At 40.8% G+C, this 20997-nt stretch overlaps 1 protein-coding gene across 1 annotated transcript in view; it reads right to left on the minus strand.

The window, feature by feature from the left end:
* Positions 1 to 3742: 3742 nt before the first annotated feature.
* The window catches only part of PARD6G (par-6 family cell polarity regulator gamma), a 104581-nt gene continuing 87326 nt past the window's right edge, over positions 3743 to 20997 (minus strand). Inside the window, exon 3 of the mRNA XM_074944758.1 lies at positions 3743 to 6410. Within this exon, the coding sequence (XP_074800859.1) occupies positions 5551 to 6410 (860 nt within the window). The 3' untranslated portion in view covers positions 3743 to 5550. The remainder of the gene's footprint in view (positions 6411 to 20997) is intronic.

Genomic DNA, 20997 nt, shown 5'->3' on the forward strand with positions numbered 1-20997 from the left:
TATTAGCAACACTCATGAAAACGGCACTGAGCTATGGGGACCAAAAAGTGGTGCTCAGGACTGTGGGAGTTTAAAAAAAAAAGGCATAACAGTTATGGGACAGAATAGGTATTACGGGATGAACAAAGTGGCGTGGTGGGAACTTCACCCCTAACTCCCAGAAGTCCCTGAGTGAACCAGTGGCATCCCACAAGGCATTGAGGCAGATAGCATCACAATGGGATACCTGCCTGCTGTGCACCACATTTTATGTTGCAACCACTTATGGTGAGGAGACACAGCACAGATGCAAGCATCCCAATGGAGATGCACACGAATGACATTCTACGTTTGGTTCCTATACGCCAGTGTAACTTGCATTGACTGAACTTTCTAAGGCAGCTCTTGCTTCTACTCCACTTTTCTAGATCCTCCAGCAAAAGAAAGGGAGGGCAAACTGTCCTACTTTCTAACAAATGTCCTTGTTTTTTAATAAAGAACTTCAAGCCTTTATGCATCATCACACAAAAGCAAAACAAAGGGTACAAAATCAATTTTACATATTCCATCTGATATGTATTCACAGTGTTTTTTTCTCTTTTTCACCCCACCTCTTCCCAAACAGTATTCTTTCTAGAAGGAAAAAGATTAGACAAGTGTGCTTAGTTTCTCAAGTGATTTAACTCAGGGCAAAAAGGAAGCTTGAGCAACTGGTTTATTTAAAAAACAAAAACAAAAGCTTTCATTCAATATTGAAACTTAAGATAAGGGACAGGAACATACCATTGTTGATGGTTGATGATTCAGTCCGAATCCGGTAATATGCATATGCAATAGATAGTTAATAATTTAACAGACATCAGTAACTTTGAATAGCAAGAACAAGGTCAATAGCAGAAATATCCTGATGTCACATGACATTTCAGCCAATCCTAGCTAGGATGTTTGAAGAGGAGTTAGGTAAATGATTAAAATATCTGACATCCTTATCTTGTCTGCTCAGTTTACCAGGCAAAAAGATGATTTTTCAGTCACTTCTAAACTCAGCCTAATATGTGAAAAGCAAGCTGTAAAGTTTCTTCCACTTTCATCAGCATTAGTTATACAGATCATCATTTAGAATTTAACTGGCAGTTCTGCTGAGGAGTTGTTGAAGCAGTTAGCACTGAAGAGATTGTATGGATATGCAAGAGCTACTTCAATTCTAACAGAAGTAAAAAAAACTCACTTGTTTTAGTTAACTAAGCAGACATACCTTGAACACACAGGGTGCAGATATACAAAGTAACACGCTATTTTTACATAACCGCACACTAAATTCTCAGTGGCTATCAAGCTGAGAAGCTTCCAACTACCTAGCCCCACCCCATAGCCATCAATCTCATGCGGTACCTGAGACACACAGATGTTTCCATCCTGTCCTCAACAATTGATATGCTATCACAAAACTGTCCATGGAAAGGTCTACAAAAGCCTCACTCAACAGCTGTTAGACTTTTTTTTTTTTTTTTTTAAATCTATTGAAAAGATGGCTGTCACATTAGTAAAGGATGAGAGCCTTCCCTGGCACTAGAATTAAGACTTCTCCCCAGCAGGACATACTGTTAAAAAGTCAAACCAAACCTGCCCATCATCCACTGACTGGGCCAATATTAACTGAGTTTTCCTTAGAGGTGTCCCATTAGAGTAGCAACTGAGCTCAAGTTTGCTTAAAGGGACATCCTCAATTTAAAGAGAAAGTCACTTCTGTATAGAACTGTTGATTACAGTTAACACCTATATAACAGAAAGTTGAGAAGTCTTTCTTCTTCTACTTTTCCAGTTTGTTTACATAGGACATTTGTTATAACTTCACATATAGTCAGTTTCAGACTTCTTGTACACAGTCAAAAGATTTTCATTTGTGTGCATCTCTCCTGGACCAACAGTGGAAGAGAAAAGCTATTTTAAAAAGAGACCATGACAAACTACAGACATTGGTGATGGGGTGGAACTCTGAGCGGTAGTACCTGAAACTACTTTTAATTCCATTTTTGAAATGATTTCAAGCGGATAGTATCCCTCAGCTGTATGTGTTCACAGGCCAAAATGAGAATGACAGAGTCAGCTCCTAGAACTTTAATTTTAGCCAGTAATGAGGTAACATGGGCTAGGACTTTCCTTGTAAGAACTATGCACTACCTTCAACTAAGTTGATATGATTTTCCATCTGAGTCAATCTGGCTGGCTTCTGATACATCCAATTTTGTGGAAGCTTCCTTGAAGGAGAATTTAGTTATCTCTGCTACCTCAGTCACTCTTATTGTTAAATACTTCCATTTCAGAGGTAATATCCTTTTATGCTGGAAGGCCACTTGCTGAAAAGTTTAAATTGAAACACACAATCTTGGCTTGTCCACTTTCTCCACTTGCAGAAGTTTTTTCTGGAATCAGAACCATACCAACTCATTCATCTTAAAGGAGAATGTAAACGTAAGGTTTAGAGCAAATTGGGTACAATTAGTCCAAAGCTTTAGCACCATTCAGGGACTGGTGCCTAAAGTCCCATCTACACTAAAAATGCAAGAGTTTTGATCAAGTCAGAGAACACACAGTCATATAATAACTGATGCAAATGAAGCACAGACCTGTAGATACTTCCCAGAAAAAAGAAAGAGTTTTAAGGTATCATTCATCTCATTGAGGTGTTTGCTTGAAAGCCTGATGACAATTTAGGTATCCATTGGTGCTAAGGATCCATTGTGACAAAAGTATTCAGTTACTCTGCAGTTGTAACTGGACTTCAAATAAAAGTACCTCCACTCATGCCAATCAGTCTGCATGGAAATGTGACTGAAGTTCCTGATGTAAGTTTTTCATCTCATATATATATTTTAACAAACAGAAATAATTGAGAGATTTGGGAAGATTTATCCTTTATTTTAGTATTTTGTAGACAGTGTAGTGAACTTATAGCATCATCTACCCGTGACAAAGTAGTGTTTTACTCAGAGGGGCTCCAAAACTCCTCTTCAGATGTTTCTCCAAATGCACTTTATTTGTACTCTCATGAAGCAGTCTACACCATGGCATCATATAAGACATAAGTGCCGTAGGTGTTTTCTGGGAAGTCAGAGCAATCCCATTTCTCTAGGGAAAATATGTGACTTGAAGACAGACCTGTGGATGACAGAGCAAACTACTCTCCTTCCAGGGGAATCAGAACTGCAACAGTAGCATCCCTTAATAAAGGAAAGGTCATCTATGAGGGAAAACCCAACCCAACAGAAATCAGAACAGTTTGCTGTGGACACATGAGCACAGAGGGTCCACTGAGGAACAGAGCAACACAAGTGTGACCAGAAACTAGAGTCCAACTGGTTTGACATGACTGAAGAGTCAGACTTTTCTACTGACAGATGTAGTAAGGGGGAGGAAAGAAGGGTGCAGTGCAAGTTACTAGAGTAAGTGCCAGCACCAGCGTTGATGACATTTAAATTGAAAGCCATGCAAAGAGCGATCACAATTTGTAATCCATGACTAGTCACATTGCTCAACCTGCCATTATTCGCTGAAGAAAATAAAACTTCAGCCAGACAGATCCCTCTTACTCAGAGCACAGTATACCTTTAAATAAAACTACTTTTACTGATAAAGTGGTCTGTGACTGAAACATACAATGGTACAGTGAGGAAACTGTCTACTGCACCAATATCAGTCAGCTAAAATATGGCTACCTCTGCCAGCATACAAATAAAGTCATTGAAAGAGATGGTTGTCACAGGATCAATGTTCCATTCTTGCTGACCTGACCAAAATAGGTACACATCTCTCAAACTGACACAGCAAACAGGAGAGAATGTTAAAAAAACAATATTAAAGCAGCTTTAAACTATCCAAAAAATTACAGATTTAATTCAATGTCCTCAAGCATATCTGGCAGAGAACAGTGTAACATTGTGTTAATAAAGTAACAGTTGCTCATTTGTATTTTTAAAAATTAGAGTGAGAATCCACATACACCTTCCAAGTCCAGAACTGCACCTTGTTAAAACCTAAGTGGTCCAAGTTTTCAAACCCAGTGTAATATTAAAAGAAATACCCATTCCACCACATTAAAAAAAAACAGAAAAGCTTTAATACACAATACTACAAAGTTAAAAAAAACAAAAGAAAATGACACAGCTAAAAGTAGAAAAATACATTGTAAGACAATTATATTTGTTCCTTAAACTGTTGAAGATATCACAAAATATTTTAGATTAGACCATTTTAACAATTTGTGGCATTTTCTAGAGATGAGAAACAATTGGGTGCAAAATGGTTTCCTTTGGGTAATAAGTCCAGGTATTGACTCCCAAGTTAGTAGCTCTTAAATCCCTACACAACATGGCAGATTCCGCTCTGATGCATCAGTGTCTGAAATATTGAACAAAGTGTTCAGAGATAGGCTAGGAAGTCAGCCAGTATCCTTCAAATAGTGTACTGTAGACAGCCAGCCTTTTGCAGCTAAAGTCTTTGTGGATTCAAGTTGCCCCTAAAACACAGCAAAAAGCTCTTTCCATCAGTGATGTAGTCTAAGACATGGTGGTAATATGTATTTAAGTCATTCATATTTTTTGTTACCCTTCTGGCTTGTGTTCTCTAAATTCATACTACTTATGTTACCAAGAGATGGAGATGATGAAAACAGACAAGAAAATTACCAATTTTAGTGACTAATAAATATTTTTAAAAAATAATGCGCTTTTCACATGATGGTGCTGGAGTCAGTTAAAATTCCTCTAGGTAAATCTATTTTCCTTTTCACATACAGTAACCTAATATACAAAAATGTTATAATTCAGACAGTACTGCCACTGACCAGCAGGTGGTGCTGATCTAAAAGGAATGATGGTATCAACATCCTCCTCTATGCCTCTTTCTTAGACTTTTTTAAAAAAATTACACATATATACACATCTCATCTCATTTGGTCAAAGTTTTGTTTGGAAAGTGTAAATGCAGCGCTTCCCCAACATTGCTACCACCAGAGTAGGAAACGGCTACTTTATATAGAGTTTGTCCAGATTAGACATAACATGGCAAATAATCTGTGTAAACAAAAGATAATGGAAGACCGGTATGTAATAATAGGAGGACTGATCAATTGTCATGAACTTTTAATATTTTAAGAGAAAACTGTATTTTTCTCTGACCAGTTTAAAAAAAGACCCCACTCCAAACTGACGTGTCCGTTACTATTCTCAAAAATCCACGCGAACCCAAAAGAGCAGTGCTGCCGTTTCCTAGCCCATGGGATTTTTTCTGAAGTTTGTGTCAACTGAAAGTAATTTTAGATTTGGTGCTTCCATTTGCTCTCTCATTTTAAAACTGGAACAAACTATACATTTATACTATTTTTCAGAATTTGCAGTAAGTAACAGTTTTACGTCTAATCCCCAAAACCATGTTTCCTAGAAAGTAACATTTTTCACACCCATGGGGTCTATACGAATGTAGATTCTCTCATTCTGTGCGTCAGGGGTTGCAAGAGTCCAATTTGTTCCAATTGGCACTTAAGACTGAAAACACTAAGTACAGGAACTGCCACTAAAGTGTAATCACGGTTCCATCCTCTTCAATGCCTCCTCTGGGGATAACCAAACTATGTCGGGGATCAGTTTTTAAGGAGCTTAGTATTTTGTGGATGTTACCGTTGCTTTCTCGGCCAGAGTTACTGTTGAGAGCCAGGTCTCTCTGAAGTCTGTGGCTAAGACTGCTGCCATTGATTCGGGAGAGACTACTAGTGGGGAAGCTGTGCAATTTGGGAATGTGCTGTGGGTCCAGACCACCCTCAATGACAATGTCAGCTTCCTCATCACTCTCCATCTCATCAGGGTGGAAGTTTTGCAGCATGTGTGAGGAAGGCAAGCTGTGGTGACTAGCTGTGCTATCTGTGGACTGGCCTGAGCTGCCAGACATCCTACTGCTTCGGATAATATTGTTCCTTTGGTTTGCTGGCTTGACAGTGATAATAAGATTGTGGCTGTTGGCGATCATCATGTCCGTTACTTGGTCAAGAGTTTTCCCAGCCACTTCAATGCCATTAACTTCCAGGACCTCATCATTAACAGCCAGCAATCCTGTGCTCTCTGCTAAGCCTCCAGGAACCATACGAGAGATGAAAATACCAGGTACTTTTTCCAGTCCATGAGGAGTTACTCTCACACTGGTCCCATCACGGATGTAAAATCCTAATGGTTTCTCACACCCGTGTCGATAGAGCCTCACTCTTCTGTGCGTTTCAGGAAGAATGTCCACATCAATGATGGAAGACACTGGTCTAAAATCATGAGGCATGCTGATATTAATGTGGGGACGCCTGCGAAGGTTGTCGTTGCGGAGAGTCACCAGAGCCTTCTTTTTCCTGGTTAGCGTGTTGGTCCCAAAGTTACTGTAGTCCACTTCATCTGGAAAAGAGAAGCTACTGTTATATATCAATTTTATGGATTATAGGTCAATCTGGAAGGTATATCTAATAAGCAAATCTGGTTCAGTGAAGTGTCTCTCCCAAATATATGAATGCCAATGAAGTCCACTGCTTAGCTAAAAATCTCATTTAATTTTATGTTTGTTACCACTTCACTCAGACAATTCACTGAATTACAATTAATACTTCCAATTGCAATCATATTTGCAAGATTTCAGATGTTCAGTCTCATCTATTTTTTCTAACATGAGAATACTTGCTATTGCAAGTCTGACACACGGTTCTACTCTTACGGACAGATTTTCAGTGATAGGGACTCGTATTTTATGCATACATCTCAGGTGTGCAAATACCAGATGTCCATATGCAAATTATCCACACATGACTAACTCTGAAATCTGAATCTTGGAGTATTTTATGTCCAGGCTACAGATTTGTACGTTTGTGTTGGTACCTGGAATGAGTGTTCCTCTGTGTGAAGAGTGTGTTGTGTGTACATTTTAAAAAAGTGGTTAAATTCTCTTTGTAGAGTTTTATCCCAAGAATGCGTGTGACTGATTCCAATCAGCAATGAGATGCATAAACATGTGAGGTTATGGGAGTTATATATTCTATGTAAAGAGTTCATGTGGTGACTAAGAAATGCTCCAAGAGCCATAGAATAACAGATGTACCTAAAATTCTTACCCCTAGTTCCCAATACAAATATGGTATCATATTTTAACATAAAACATGCATTCATTGGAGAGATCTTTCATCAGAAGTTCAAGAGGGCTAGCACTTCAGACATAAGTATTAATAAAGTGTTGATTAATTCTACTGTTGGAAGACAAGCCTCTAAAGATACACAAGTGGTAAACAGTGAGACTAATATTTTCGTTCTTTCCCTCCCACAGCACGAAGGGTTTGGGTGTATCAATGTGTATTTGAGGAGAAGTGGTATCTCTCTCTGCTGGACTTTGTCATAACCCAAAAGTGTTGGAAAAAAACAAAGTTTAGACTCAAATGTTACAGAAATGCTTAATGCCTAATCCTTTTTGATCAGTTTTTCAAGAGGATTATAGAGATTTATATGATGAATAATTAGAAGATGAAGACTATCAGGATGATTTTAAATTAAGTTATACTAAGTTATCCAGCTGTCAGAGAAGCAGCATTTACGGTAATTTTCTTCTAGTTGCATAGAACACCCCATTAATGTCCAAATTCTCTGTTGCCCTACACCCCATTTGCACTGACTATGTTAGCACAAAGTGGCCACAAAGTAGCTGTATGGTTCTCCCCCTCAAGAATATCTCCAGTGCAAGGGGCACCTCTTAGGCAGGTGTGCGAAATTTAAAGCTTGTTCCTGTTCTCTTTCATTACAGGTCTCTCAAAGCCACACCAGCTGCTCTGCTATATTACCTTAGTATGCACCATGCTGTGGCATCATAACTACTCCAGAGCCAACCCATACGATAAGCATCACCCTTTCCCCCCCCCCAAATCAGTGCACACTGGAAAAGTTAATACTGAAATGTTTAAAATATCCAAATATAAAAGTCTGAAACATTGCCAGGAAGTGGCCACAGCCAGGATAATGCTAAAAGAAATTTTTGGTAGCAGAAATTAGACTTTTCTGCTTCCCTCATTGACAGAATTGTCAACTAAATTTCCATCACTGGTGAGCATTCATGAGCCAGAAAGACCTCAGATTGACTTCAGATCCCAGAAAGTTTCCAGGGCTCACTATAAACTTCTTGCAAACTGAAGAAATTTGATGTAGACCGTAATGACAAGCATAGACTCTCACTACCAAGCCCCACCTCAAAAGTCGACACTTGCCTCCCCCCAGCTGAACCTTGCTGGTAAAATTGTTAGCAGTGCTTGAGGGAGAGGGGGTGGGTGGAAGAGATTTAAAATCAGAAGTCCTTCCTCAACCATAACTAAAGCATTGTGGTAGTAGCACTGTATTTTACTTTAATGAAAAACAATGAAAGCTTAAATGACTAAACTGTGCAGATTTTGGTGAAACCCAAGATTAAATAGTAATGTTTTAATTTATATTTAAAATACATGAAAACCAGTTTAATTTAGAACTTCCCTCTGCAGTGTTAGAACCGTCCCCGCATTATGCTAGTTCATGAGAACCAGAAAGAGATTGTTACACTTTGCCCATATTGCAATAAAACTACACTAGTCAGAGTCCCTAACCTTCCACTCACTCCCTCAAAATACCGACACAATATAAATGGTGAGAAGTAATACTTTTCAAAATCACTCCGTTTTAATACTGCAAGGCAGACTTGCAAAATTCTACTCGTCCAGTTAGCTAAGAAGAGTCTGATACCTTAATTTTCTTTACACATCAGTGATTAGACCAGTGGTTCTCAACCTATCTATATGTGGCCTGCATCCAGTATTACCTGTATGGCCATGAGGATATCACATGGGCTGCAGTTCTGTGCCGATTGGGCCACAGGATGAAAACCACTGGAGTATACAGTGCATGGATTGATTAACATGACAATTTGCAAGATTGTTTTGAGGTAATATGAATGCCACAACTAAAGAAGAGTATACAAAGACACAGATATCCCAACATGTATAGTCATGATATCCATGCAACAAGTACCTTTAGTTCCACAACCATGGGGGAGGGGGGAAGACAGAAACTTGAATTTGTTTTGCTCTTTTGACCTTCTCACATGCTCTCAGCCTACTAATCCATCTTCTGAGATGACTGCCCACATTCCTAACCTCTGAGCAGCTTTATACAGCTACCTTTTTTAATTAAAAGAGAACCTACCACAGAAATGGTTTTTCTTTTCCTCCAAACATGGATCAGACAGAAGTAGGCGTTACATTGCAAATCACACAGGCTACATTCAGTGCAGGTCCATTGACTGTTTTAGGGGGTTAGTATTTCATGACCAGCTTGCACTAGAAACCAATCCAACGTCTCATCGACACAATGGGATTTCCATTTTTCTGGTAATGTCAAGCAGTAGTTTTAAGCCCTGGCCAGTCATGCAATATTAGTTTTTAAGATCATATCATTTTCATTTCTAGAGAACTCAAGTTTAATTTCTGGATGTTATTACCAAATGTTGTCACTCCAAAGCCCCAGGAACTAAGGCAGCCACTTGACTTTGGATAGAGAGAGAGATTAAAATAAGCTACAAATTAAAGTTTTCTAGAAGAGCTCAAATACAAAATACATGATGGGTGATGACACAGCTTTTGTTGGGATGCCCTGGTCACTCGCCAACAACTATACATGCAACAATTGATCTCTGTACTGCGAATTTCTGTAAAGAGGGAATATTCTTGCTTCATCCTACAGGGAAGTAGTTCCATTGAAATGTGACATCAGTTTCCATGACGACAGAATGAGGTCAATCACACATGTGCAGGATGGAACAGAAACCCTGTGGTGAAGGTGGAGGAGGAGGAGGAGGAGGAGGAGAGTACTTACTGGCTAAGTAAGTTACTTTGCATATAAAAGTTCTCTCTTTTCCAGTTTGCCCTAGTGTGCAAGTCTCTGTCAAACTGTGGTTTATTACTGAAAGTCAGCAATAAAAACTGTTCAAAAGTCAAACTGTCTGTGACACTGCACTAATTACACAGGTACACAGTTAACAGGGGTTAATAATATAGTAGTGAATAAGTTCTTGGAGTTTCTTCATCATAAAATTTCAGGAAGTACAGTAATTCCATTTTACTTAATGGAGTGGATCATGTTTGATTACTGGTTCTTAATGGGGATGAACAATTACTGTGTGAAAACTTGTAATATTCCACACAAGGCAAGCTGGCAGAATTCTCCATCCTACTTAATCATTCTGATGTGGAATAAAATTGATCCCTCTGTGGGTCAAAGATGTCAGTGTTTCTGCAAACTTCTGCACAATGCTGGGAACGCTGTCTAGAGGTCCTGTATTCAGTGAAAGTCAGATTACATAAATAAGAAAAAATGTGACCCCTGCATGCAGCCACAGTGTAAAGAATTAAAGTAAATTAGAAGTGTGACTGATGCTATTCACAGGTGACAGGAAGGAAGAACTAGACCAGTGGTTCTCAAACTGTGGGTTGTGACCCCAGGGCTGGTGTTAGACTGGCTGGGACCCAGAGCCAAACTGAAGCCCAAGCCCCACAACCGAGGGCAGCAGGGCTCAGTTTACAGGCTCCCCTGCCCAGGGATGAAGACTTGGGGCTTTGGCTTTGGGACCTCCTGCTCGTGGTGGTGGGGCTCGGGCTTTGCCCCACCCCCACCTCGGAGCAGCAGGTTCAGGCAGGCTCAGGCTTCAGTCCCCCTTCTTGAGGTCGTGTAGTAATTTTTTAAAGATTTACAACCTATCCTGTAAAATGATCCCTCACTCTCACAGGTCCAGTCCTCACTTGCAGACAGCCCCACAACCTGAAGCAAATACTCACCAGCAACCACCCACCACACAACAAAAACACTAACCTAGGAACCTATCCTTGCAACAAAGCCTGATACCAACGCTGTCCACATATTTATTCAAGTGACACCATCATAGGATCTAATCACATTAGCCACGCCATCAGGGGTTCGTTCACCTGCACATCTACTAATGTGATATATGCCATCATGTGCTAGCAATGCCCCTCTGCCATGTACATTGGCCAAACCAGACAGTCTCTACACAAAAGAATAAATGGACACAAATCTGACATCAGGAATCATAACATTCAGAAATCGGTAGGAGAACACTTCAACCTCTCTGGCCACTCAGTAAAAGATCTAAGGGGTGGCAATTTTGCAACAGAAAAGCTTCAAAAACAGACTGCAACGAGAAACTGCTGAGCTTGAATTAACATGCAAACTAGATACCATTAACTTGGGTTTGAATAGAGACTGGGAGTGGCTGGGTCATTACACATATTGAATCTATTTCCTTAAGTTAAGTATCCTCACACCTTCTTGTCAACTGTCTAAACGGGCCATCTTGATTATCACTATACAAGTTTTTTTCTCCTGCTGATAATAGCTCATCTTAACTAATTAGCCTCTCACAGTGTGTGTGGCAACTTCCAACTTATCTGTATGTATTGTGACAAAGTTCCTCCTCTGGTGGGTCCTGCGCTTATTGGCGGATTTGCTCGTCTCAGAGATTCACAGCAACCCTCAGTTTGGCCACCTTCATGGCTCAAATCTGCCGTTCACTCAGTTAGCCTCATCACTGGCCAGCATGGGGAAAAGGAAGAACAATAATCCCCGCAGTGTCTGCTGATCCACCTAGTGGATTGGGGAACAGGCCAGAGACCTTCCCCTCTGGTGGAACCCACAGTCCAGATCAACTCCTCCGGTATCAAGTAGGGAGTTGGGGGGATGGAGGGAACCTGGACCTGCCCTCTACTTCAGGTTCCAGTCCAGGGCCCTGTGGATTGCAGCTGTCTACAGTGGCTCCTGTAACAGCTGTGTGACAGCTACAACTCCCTGGGCTACTTCCCCATGGCCTCCTCCCAACACCTTCTGTATCCTCACCACAGGACCTTCTTCCTGATGTCTGATGACACTTGTACTTCTCAGTCTTCCAGCAGTACACCTTCTCACTCTCAGCTTCTTGCGCCTCCTGCTCCCAGCTCCTTGCATGCACCACAAACTGAAGTGAGCTCCTTTTTAAAACCCAGGTGCCCTGATTAGCCTGCCTGTCTTAATTGATTCTAGCAGCTTCTTGATTGGCTGCAGGTGTTCTAATCAGCCCATCTGTCAATTGTTTCCAGAAAGTTCCTGATTGTTCTGGAACCTTCCCTGTTACCTTACCCAAGGAAAAGGGACCTACTTAACCTAGGGCTAATATATCTGCCTTCTATCACTCTCCCGTAGCGATCTGGCCTGACCTCGTCAGTGTGTGTGCGCGCGCGCACACACACACATCTTCTTACTATACGTTCCATTCTATGCATCCGATGAAGTGGGCTGTAGCCCACAAAAGCTTATGCTCTAATAAATGTGTTAGTCTCTAAGGTGCCACAAGTGCTCCGGTTCTTTTCAGTAATTTTTGTTGTCAGAAGGGCACTGCGGTGCAATGAAGTTTGAGAGTCCCTGAACTAGACTTCTGGGTGCTGAATCTGAACACTGAATCGATTTCTTAATGAAGTATTATAAAGAGAATGCTTGAAGCTCTGTCAAGCATAAAATGCGGTGCTTACAGATTAAGACAAGTGTCCAGGATCTGATGGATCACACTATATCACTGAACTACAGAAGACTCAGACATGAGTTTTAACTATGCTGACAATTTTATTTCCTGTAAAATTTTTAAGTGTCAAAAAGAAGGGCTCCTGACCTTGTCAGTTCCATCCCATCTAACTTCCCAACATAATGCTGCACATACAGAAATACCTTCAAATTTTTTTGTAGACACCTACTGTTACTGTTCCTCTTTCCCATAAGGCATTTACTTTTAGTGCATTTTGTGAAAAATTCCATTACTGAGCAGCCTGTTGGACAAACACTTGGAATATTTTTGTCTGCCTCCTCATTTAACAATATAGTGAGACTTTTTTTTTTTTTTTAATAGTGAGACTTATCTCATTGTTAAAATGAAGACGTCTTTTTATTAGTGAAGAGAGAGCCTTGCACAGCAGCACCCTTCCTCAGGCATTTGAGATTACCAGGATTTGTTTACGTTGGTGGAACTACCTCTTCTTGTCCCACAAATATTGAAACTTGGTAGGACAGCTCACTCCCAAGTCTGGAAACTTTTTCCAGCACGGCTTCTAAATTTCGTCAATGACTTCGAGCTAAAAATAAATTTTTAGCAAGGAAAGCATCATCCCAAAATACAGCAAGTGCGCAAATACCCGTGGTACCCATTAGTTACTCCTGTAACAAATTTGTATTCTGCCTCAGGCTGACTGCTTACAGAACATAAATATTTACCTTCCTAGTGGCCATTGGGAATATTACCCCGGAGTCATGTAATCAATTCACAAAAAAATAAATAAATGTATCACAGGGGAGCATATTTAAATAGCTATTTGTAAGGGAGAAGAAAACTGCTTAGAACATCTGGTTTTAGCCAAAAAAGTATTGTATTTCCTTAATTTACATGAAAAAAAATTACAGACCTTCTGAAGCAACACCAGGAGCACCACTCCCATTGCTTGGACAGCTGCTTTCCATAGGAACTGCCTGCCAGGCTGAATACCAAAGCTTAGCCAGATAAGATTATATAAACAAGCTGAATTCCACAGAGAAGCAGACTGCCAGTCTCCTATAGGAACAGTTCATTTTAGACTCTACATTTTCAGAGTGTGCATACTCTTGGCTTATTATTTCCTCTGGGAACTGTGGAACATTAGTTGACAGCTCTGGAAAGTACTTCAAAGACAAAATTACTTCCACTAGGGAGAGCAGCACTTCAGGCAGCTTGGGAATGAGGCCAATGACTCATTAATAGCAATGGGTTGCCCCTCAATCCAATAGATCTCCATTACTGAATGTTAAAATAAGTAGAGGTCCTAGAAGAGTTTGCGGGAGACATTATGTTTACCCCTTCAGCCCTCCTATACACCATCTACAAACACTAGTATATTTTACCATAATGTGGTTTATGTAAATACACTGACAATGTTGTTTTTAGACACACTTAGGTACACTTGCACCCTAAACTCTACAGAATGAGAGCAAGAGTACTGTGACATGATCAAGCAACACAGAGGTTGGCAGGAGAAACATCTTCAGCCAAATGAGATCTGGTGCAGATAGCATTCAAAAGGATTAAAAGGAAACAGACATGAGGTGAAAGGGTTAGGTAAGTTCCTGGGTCTAGATCAGTGATGAATTAGTAATTAGGGGGGAAAAAAGATTAAGCTAGTGTTCAAATGAACCTTTTAATTATTATGCTGAAGTTAAACATTAAATAAATAAATAAATAAATAAAAATCATTCCCCAGTAAGCCCCAGAGGAGCTGTTCTAAGTTTATGGTTTGATGAAGAACTGGTTGTACTTACTGTTCTATTTAAAGTAACTTCTCAGTTTTTTCCCTTTGATAATAATATACCAGGTGTTCAAAGAAACTGGACAGCATGGAGTCCTATTTTTCAGCTGAAGGAGTAACCTGGCTGTTTTAGCTGTGCCCCACACAGAGGAGTTTTCAAACACAGAACAGGACAAACACAAATACAATCTCATTAAGTTAATAAAATCGAAACAATCACAGGAGAGTGTGTGGAAATTCTTGCGTTTCTCTTATACGCTCCCAATCTCAACACATCTTACATTTTATAGGATAAAAATTGAAAACCAATGTGTTTTAGTAGTAACAACAACTGCAAATGCTTCACTACGCATGTGCTACTGTGTAGAATGACAACAGAAAGGGGAAACTTTATACTTGAACAGTATGGCTGGCAGCCCCTACTGCTGATTCAGGTCAGCAGCAGTTTCTGTTAAAGACAACCTGTCATGGTGATGCAATACTAAAAAGGATTTATTCACCTTTCAAAACATGAAATGGACATTAACATGTTTGTAGAGTTTAAAAATCTGAAGAGCCACAAGTAGTGCATGTCTCTCCCCCCCCCTCCCCCCCCCCAAGCCCTGTGGAGCATTCTAGTCTTTCTTCAGCGTGGCCATCATTTTGCTTCTTGGCCTGCCAAGCTATAGAAGACAAAAATGTAACTATAACTCTGTTAGCCTCAAGGCTTCTCTTCCTTTTCAGCATCAGCAACAACTGTGATATTAATAATTTCACAATTTTGAAATTTTTCAAGACTGCTTGAGAATTTTCTGGGTTACAAGTTCTGGCTGGGCTGCCTGCTGTTGGTGCTGCTGGCCACCAGGTGCCACTCTTCTGCCTACTGAATAACCCTGTTTGCTGCTGCATGCAGGGCCCTGTGCTTCTTCAGACTTCTGGTCCCTGACTGCCCCTGTACACACCACTCCTCAGGGGCTGTTAAGTGTATGGCCACAGGCTGATTAAGTTGAATTAGCTTGCCCCATGAAATTGGAGGTTTGGGGACTATTAAAAGGATGCTGCCAGGTAGGTCCCTAGTCTTCGACTTCTCAAGCCTTCCTTACTTGCAGAGCCCAATGGCTGCAAACACTCCTCCAGCCCAGCAGTTTGGGACTCCCTAGGCAAGAGGAGGTATTTGATCCCTAATTTAAATTTGCTATCTGGAGAGGCAGGTGGCCAGCAGAGTGGACACTATGCAATACCTCCTCTCAATGAGTGCTCACACCCAGCTGTCACAGGTGTGCAAAAAATGATTTTATGCAGTCTATTCTCTCCAGTTGTAAGAAATTCTCATTGGATAAATATTTGTCCAGAAAGCAGCTTCTGTTTAGGTTTCTCTCTCTCCTTGTAGTTTTTGCTATCTTTTTATGAAGCAAAGATACAAGAGTTGGTTTGTATTAATTTTGAATTCAAAGGGGTCTTTCCCTGGCCTGGATTCCACACTTCAATGATAAGAGCAAAGTAATGCACAGGGGAAAAAATAATCCCAACTACACATATACAATGATGGAGTCTAAATTAGCGGTTTCCATCCAAGAAGGAGATCTACGAGTCACTGTAGATAGTTCTCTGAAAACTTCCACTCAGTGAGCAGCAATAGTCAAAAAGAATGTTAGCAATTTTTTTAATCCCTTTCCTAACAAGACAAAAAATCTTTAATGCCACTTTCAAAATCCATGGTGCGTCCAAACCTTGAATACTGTGTCCAATTCTGGTCACCCCATCTCAAAAAGGATATGGTGGAACTGGAAAAGTTTCAGAGGTGGGCAAAGATGATTAAATGTATGGAATGGCTTCCATACGAGGAGACATTAAAAAGATTAAGACTATTCAGTTTACGAAAGAGATGACTAAGGGAAGGTATTACAGAAGTCTATAAAATTATTTACCCTTTCCCACAACACCAGAACCAGGGATCACTTAATGAACTTAATAGGCAACAGGTTTAATACAAACAAGAGAAAGTACTTTTTCCAAACAAAGCACAACTAACTTGTGGAACTCATTGCCATGGGATGTTGTGATGGTCAAAACTATAACTGGGTTCAAAAAAGAACTGGATAAGTTCACAGAGGATAGAGCCATCAATGGCTATTAGCTAAGATGGTCAGGGATGCAACCCTATATTTGGAATGACCCTAACCCTCTACCAGAAGCTGGGTGTGAAAGACGGTTTCCTTAGAGGTTTTTAAGGCCTGGCTCGACAAAGCCTTGGCTAGGATGATTTAGTTGGTGTTGGTCCTGCTTTGAGCAGGGGATTGGACTAGATGACCTCCTGAGGTCTCTTCCAACCCTAATCTTCTATGACGGGACAGATCATTCCATAATTGCCCTGCTCTGCACACACACCCTGAAACTCTGGTACGGGCCACTGTCAGAGACAGGATACTGAGCAAGATGGGCCCTGGTCTAACCCAGTATGGCAGCTCCTACGTTCTCTGCTGTTGTAAAATGTTTATTACAGGCAGTAACAACCATTCTCTTTTTATGGCTGTAAGATGGCCCATATAAGACCATTTTGTCAGACAACTCTAGGTTGCAAAAACTGAAGCAGAGAAAGTATTTTTTTAAATAAAAGCATTATTCCTGCCAGGAAAATGGATGTTTCAAGAGGTTATATTTCTCCCCACCTCTCCAAATACAGCCTTCACAAATTTGTTACTTCATTCACAACGGACACAGCCAGTGCAACAAGCTGATTGCTTTGGGGGAAATTAGTCACCTTGTTAGCGAGAGCAGCAGGGTTCCCACACTCAGCAGCACGGCGCTGACACCTGACTGGTACCAGTTGTAGGGCAGGGAGAATCACAGCTGCAGGCAGCTCTCCAGCTGGCCAGAGCCTGACAAATGAAATTCCATAGTACTCTGAATGCAGGCGGCCCCCTGACATTCCAGAAGAAAAAAAATACATCCCACATAGCTGATGGAATTGAAGGGAGAACAGGGTAGACTTGTAGTCATCATTTTCAAATCAAGGTGCATTAAAAAAAAACCACCAGACCTATAATTAAGAGCACTCTCTTTTCAGTGTGTAAATAGTCAATATGGAACCTGTAGCTCATCTAGTCCCACCTTTAATTATTCTACGTCTCCCACTGAGTCTTGATCTGGAACACAAATATATGGTAAAAAAACCCATCAACAGATGTACCATTTTATCTCCATCTGGACACATACAAGTGCTGCATTTCTATAAGAATCTACGCTTTTGAAGAAAAAGAGTGAGAGAGGATGGTATTACTATGCTGTGAAGCAAAGCTAAAGGAGGGATCAAACTTTAATGGTTCCCTACAACCAGCTCCAGTTGTAACAAAAATGTGAACCCTCTGTATTAATGACACAGTGAACTACACGTCCGTGTCCCTTTTGTGAACGAACATCCTGCATTACCTTTTGTTTTAAAAGCTACAATTAAGATTTTGTGAGAGGTAAATAAAATTGTTTTCCCCAGTGTTTAAAAAAAGCAGCAAATACTTGTAACAACAATTCTGAAGTTTGGAAGATAACAAGAAGGGTAAACAGGGTTGGTAGGTGCTGCCAGGGTACTGTTGGAATAATTAATTGTGATATCTGACATCATTCCATGATCTCGAGGGAAGGCATCTTTCTTAAATTTGTACTCAAACAGGGAACTTTTACTCCTTGGAGAAGGCTGATCTGGGAGAAAAACAAGATTATAGGATTTATTAATATCAGAGGGATTTTAAAGAAGCAATTCAAGATTTGCAAGGGGAGTAGAAGGGCATTGAACAGCATAGGAAGCAGGGAGAGGAAAAACAGGTAGCTCATTTGAAGAGGATTTACAGTCCTCTGCAGAGGTTTAAACTGCCTCAAAGAGACAGTATTGGAATGAATCAGTACAATTTTTCTACAGACATCTACATGAAAAAGTTAAAAGTGGAGCTTTTCCCCTTCTTTTAATCTTTTCAACTTTTCCCAGAACCGCAAAGGTTCATCTCAATGAGAGCTGCCATTGTAGTGGTACTTGTCAGGAGGAAGAGCAGCATGCCAATATCAGGCCCAATCCTTCCAGATGGTGAGTCTCCCTCAATATCCATTCGCAACATGATCCATCTCAAGTAGATTTTTACTTTGTGGGACTGGGCTCCATAGTTTGTCACAAAGTGCTAACCCAAAGATAAATGGATGAGAAAAGTTGTAGACTTTCACAGATGTTTTAAAGTTCTGTTATTTACTAGTAAAGTTTGTGTAGAAAGTGATATTTACAAAGAAAGGCTGCTCCAGTGGGTAGGGCATTAACTTAGGTCTTGGGAGACCACGATTAAGTCCTCTCCCTGCGTGACCTCAGGCAAGTCACTTGGCCCCTCTGTGCCTCAGCTCCTCATCCATAAAATGGACATAATAGTTCTTCCCTACCTAAAAAGGTGTTGTGAGGATTAAGGATTGTGAGGTGCTCAGATACTATGGTAGCGGGGCCCCACATAAGTACCAGAGACAGACACACTAAACCAGTGTTAAAGAGAGGTTCTGGTAAATAGTACTTCTCTTAGCACGGAAAGCTACCAGCCTCTCTGGTGCATTCCTCTACTGAGTAATGCTTCATTCATCATGAGCTAGTTCAGACAGGCAAGATCGCAGCTTCCTGTTCCTTCAGTAGTTACCGATTTAGAGAAAACACTATCATACATTAAAAAATTGGACATTTGTATTTAACGAATCAATTAATACTTTAAAAAGATAAACTGCAGTTCTCCTTTTAAACATGCAAGATTAAAGCTTCTAAAACCAAACCTCACCTCTTTTCAGGACAAGACACATTTTCAGGTGGTTGTAAAAGACATCTTTAATGCCACATTTTACATTTTATTTTCTCTCTCTGTAAAGAATACCAACACTATAGAACAGATATGTTTCCAATAATGGTTTGGTCAATTTTAACTATTGTGTGAAGAAGCACCATATCTGGAAGAAGCACCATATCTGAAAGAAACACCCAACATTTACATTGTTTACATACCCCTTATCTCAGAATTAAAACGTTTCAAAATAAGTGTGGCATAAAACATTAATTACAGCATTCTTCTCTCAAGTCCTGACCTTTGGGAGCCTCCCAAACTTTGCCGGCTGAAATTAAATTAGTCACAAGATAAACACTTGTCATGGGTCAGCCTTCTAGCCTAATGGGTCTGCACAGCTGTATCTTCTCTCTAATCAGTTCTATGCCGTTGCTGTTCAGGATACTATAGGCCTTTTAAACTGGCAGGCTAACCCTTCCACCTGCACACCAGAGGATAAATAGCGCTGCACTCCAAACTGGCAGAAAGGTTTTGACTCATTTATCATAAGCAAACAGGAACACACTGCAGTGACTTACAGGAGACAAATTCCATTTCCAATCCCTTGGCTCCCCGGATGACAGCATTACAAAGGCTGGTGGGAGTGCCCAGAATCATTCAAGAACAACTCCTCAGGCAGAATAAGGAGTGGCACTGATAAGTTCCAAGAGGGAGTCATACCCAGTCATCCGGAGTTAGGAGGATAGTTGGTAGGATCCAGTGCCTTGAAAACAGGTGTGTAGAGCGTGGGAAAACCAGCAGAGGAGGAAAGAATGCTGAGGACCAAAGAAACAGGGGGACTCCTGGGGGGTGCCACAAAGCATTGCTTAGGTGAAGTCTGAGGCCCACAGAGAAGTTCTATTGCTGATCAATGCGCCACTTATTTAAACCACAAGAGAAGCACAGGAGTGCTTTCGGGAGGGGTGTTAACATTTTTTGTAAAGTGGGTTCGGTGCCACCAAATCCAAGGCTAGTTCTCGTGGGTCTCTCCCCTGAAGAGGATGTGTATTCATCTCACAGGCAGAAATTCCTTTGTTTGGGGTGCAACTTTTGTTTCACGCAGCAGAGGAAATCAGATGGTCCTGACTGACTTTACTGGTGGCACTTCAGGGGGAGCACTGGACTGCACTCTGCTTAGTTCCTCAAATTGGAGGAGGACGAGGCAGGGCCATGACACCTCCACCATCACCCCCTTAGCCTAGAAGAGCATGCTGCACCCAGTAAAGGGATGTAGCCGCAGGTTCACGCCCCCTGTGTACTGGGGAGCTCCAGTAGGCATTCTGTCTCCAGAGACTGAAATGGTACCTAAACTTCATGTACAGTGCAGGGGACAGTTCCTTGCATGAGTACCTCTCATCTCTGCATTAGGGACCAGGCACGACCTAGCCGTGTGTGTGTAAAATTGAAATCCTGCTGGATGTAGGTGGAAGCTGCATGATACACTCGTATGCCCATTTCAGAAGTGTTGTTTTTCTTTAAACATGTTTAATAAAATATTGCCACGCAAAAGCTGCTAGTGTCTCCCCATCCTTAAATGTATTTATGACTTGTCACCTCCTAAGGGATGTGACTGACAAGTTACGAAGTACTACTCTTATCCTTTGCTATGACAACTGATGCATATGAGGGGTCTTGTGCATAAAGGGGAGGCATCAGAAACAAACCCTTCTTTTCCTAAGGAGTTTCACAGAAGGCTCAAGTGCAATTTTTTCCCCTTTTAAATAAAGCAGCATTCCTCTTATAACAAACACTCCCTTGGGTCCTGGAGCTGGGAACAAAGTAAAAAATGTTTAACTACTT

Source organism: Natator depressus, chromosome 2 (genome assembly GCF_965152275.1).
Source record: "Natator depressus isolate rNatDep1 chromosome 2, rNatDep2.hap1, whole genome shotgun sequence".
In the NCBI taxonomy this organism is placed as follows: Eukaryota; Metazoa; Chordata; order Testudines; family Cheloniidae; genus Natator; species Natator depressus.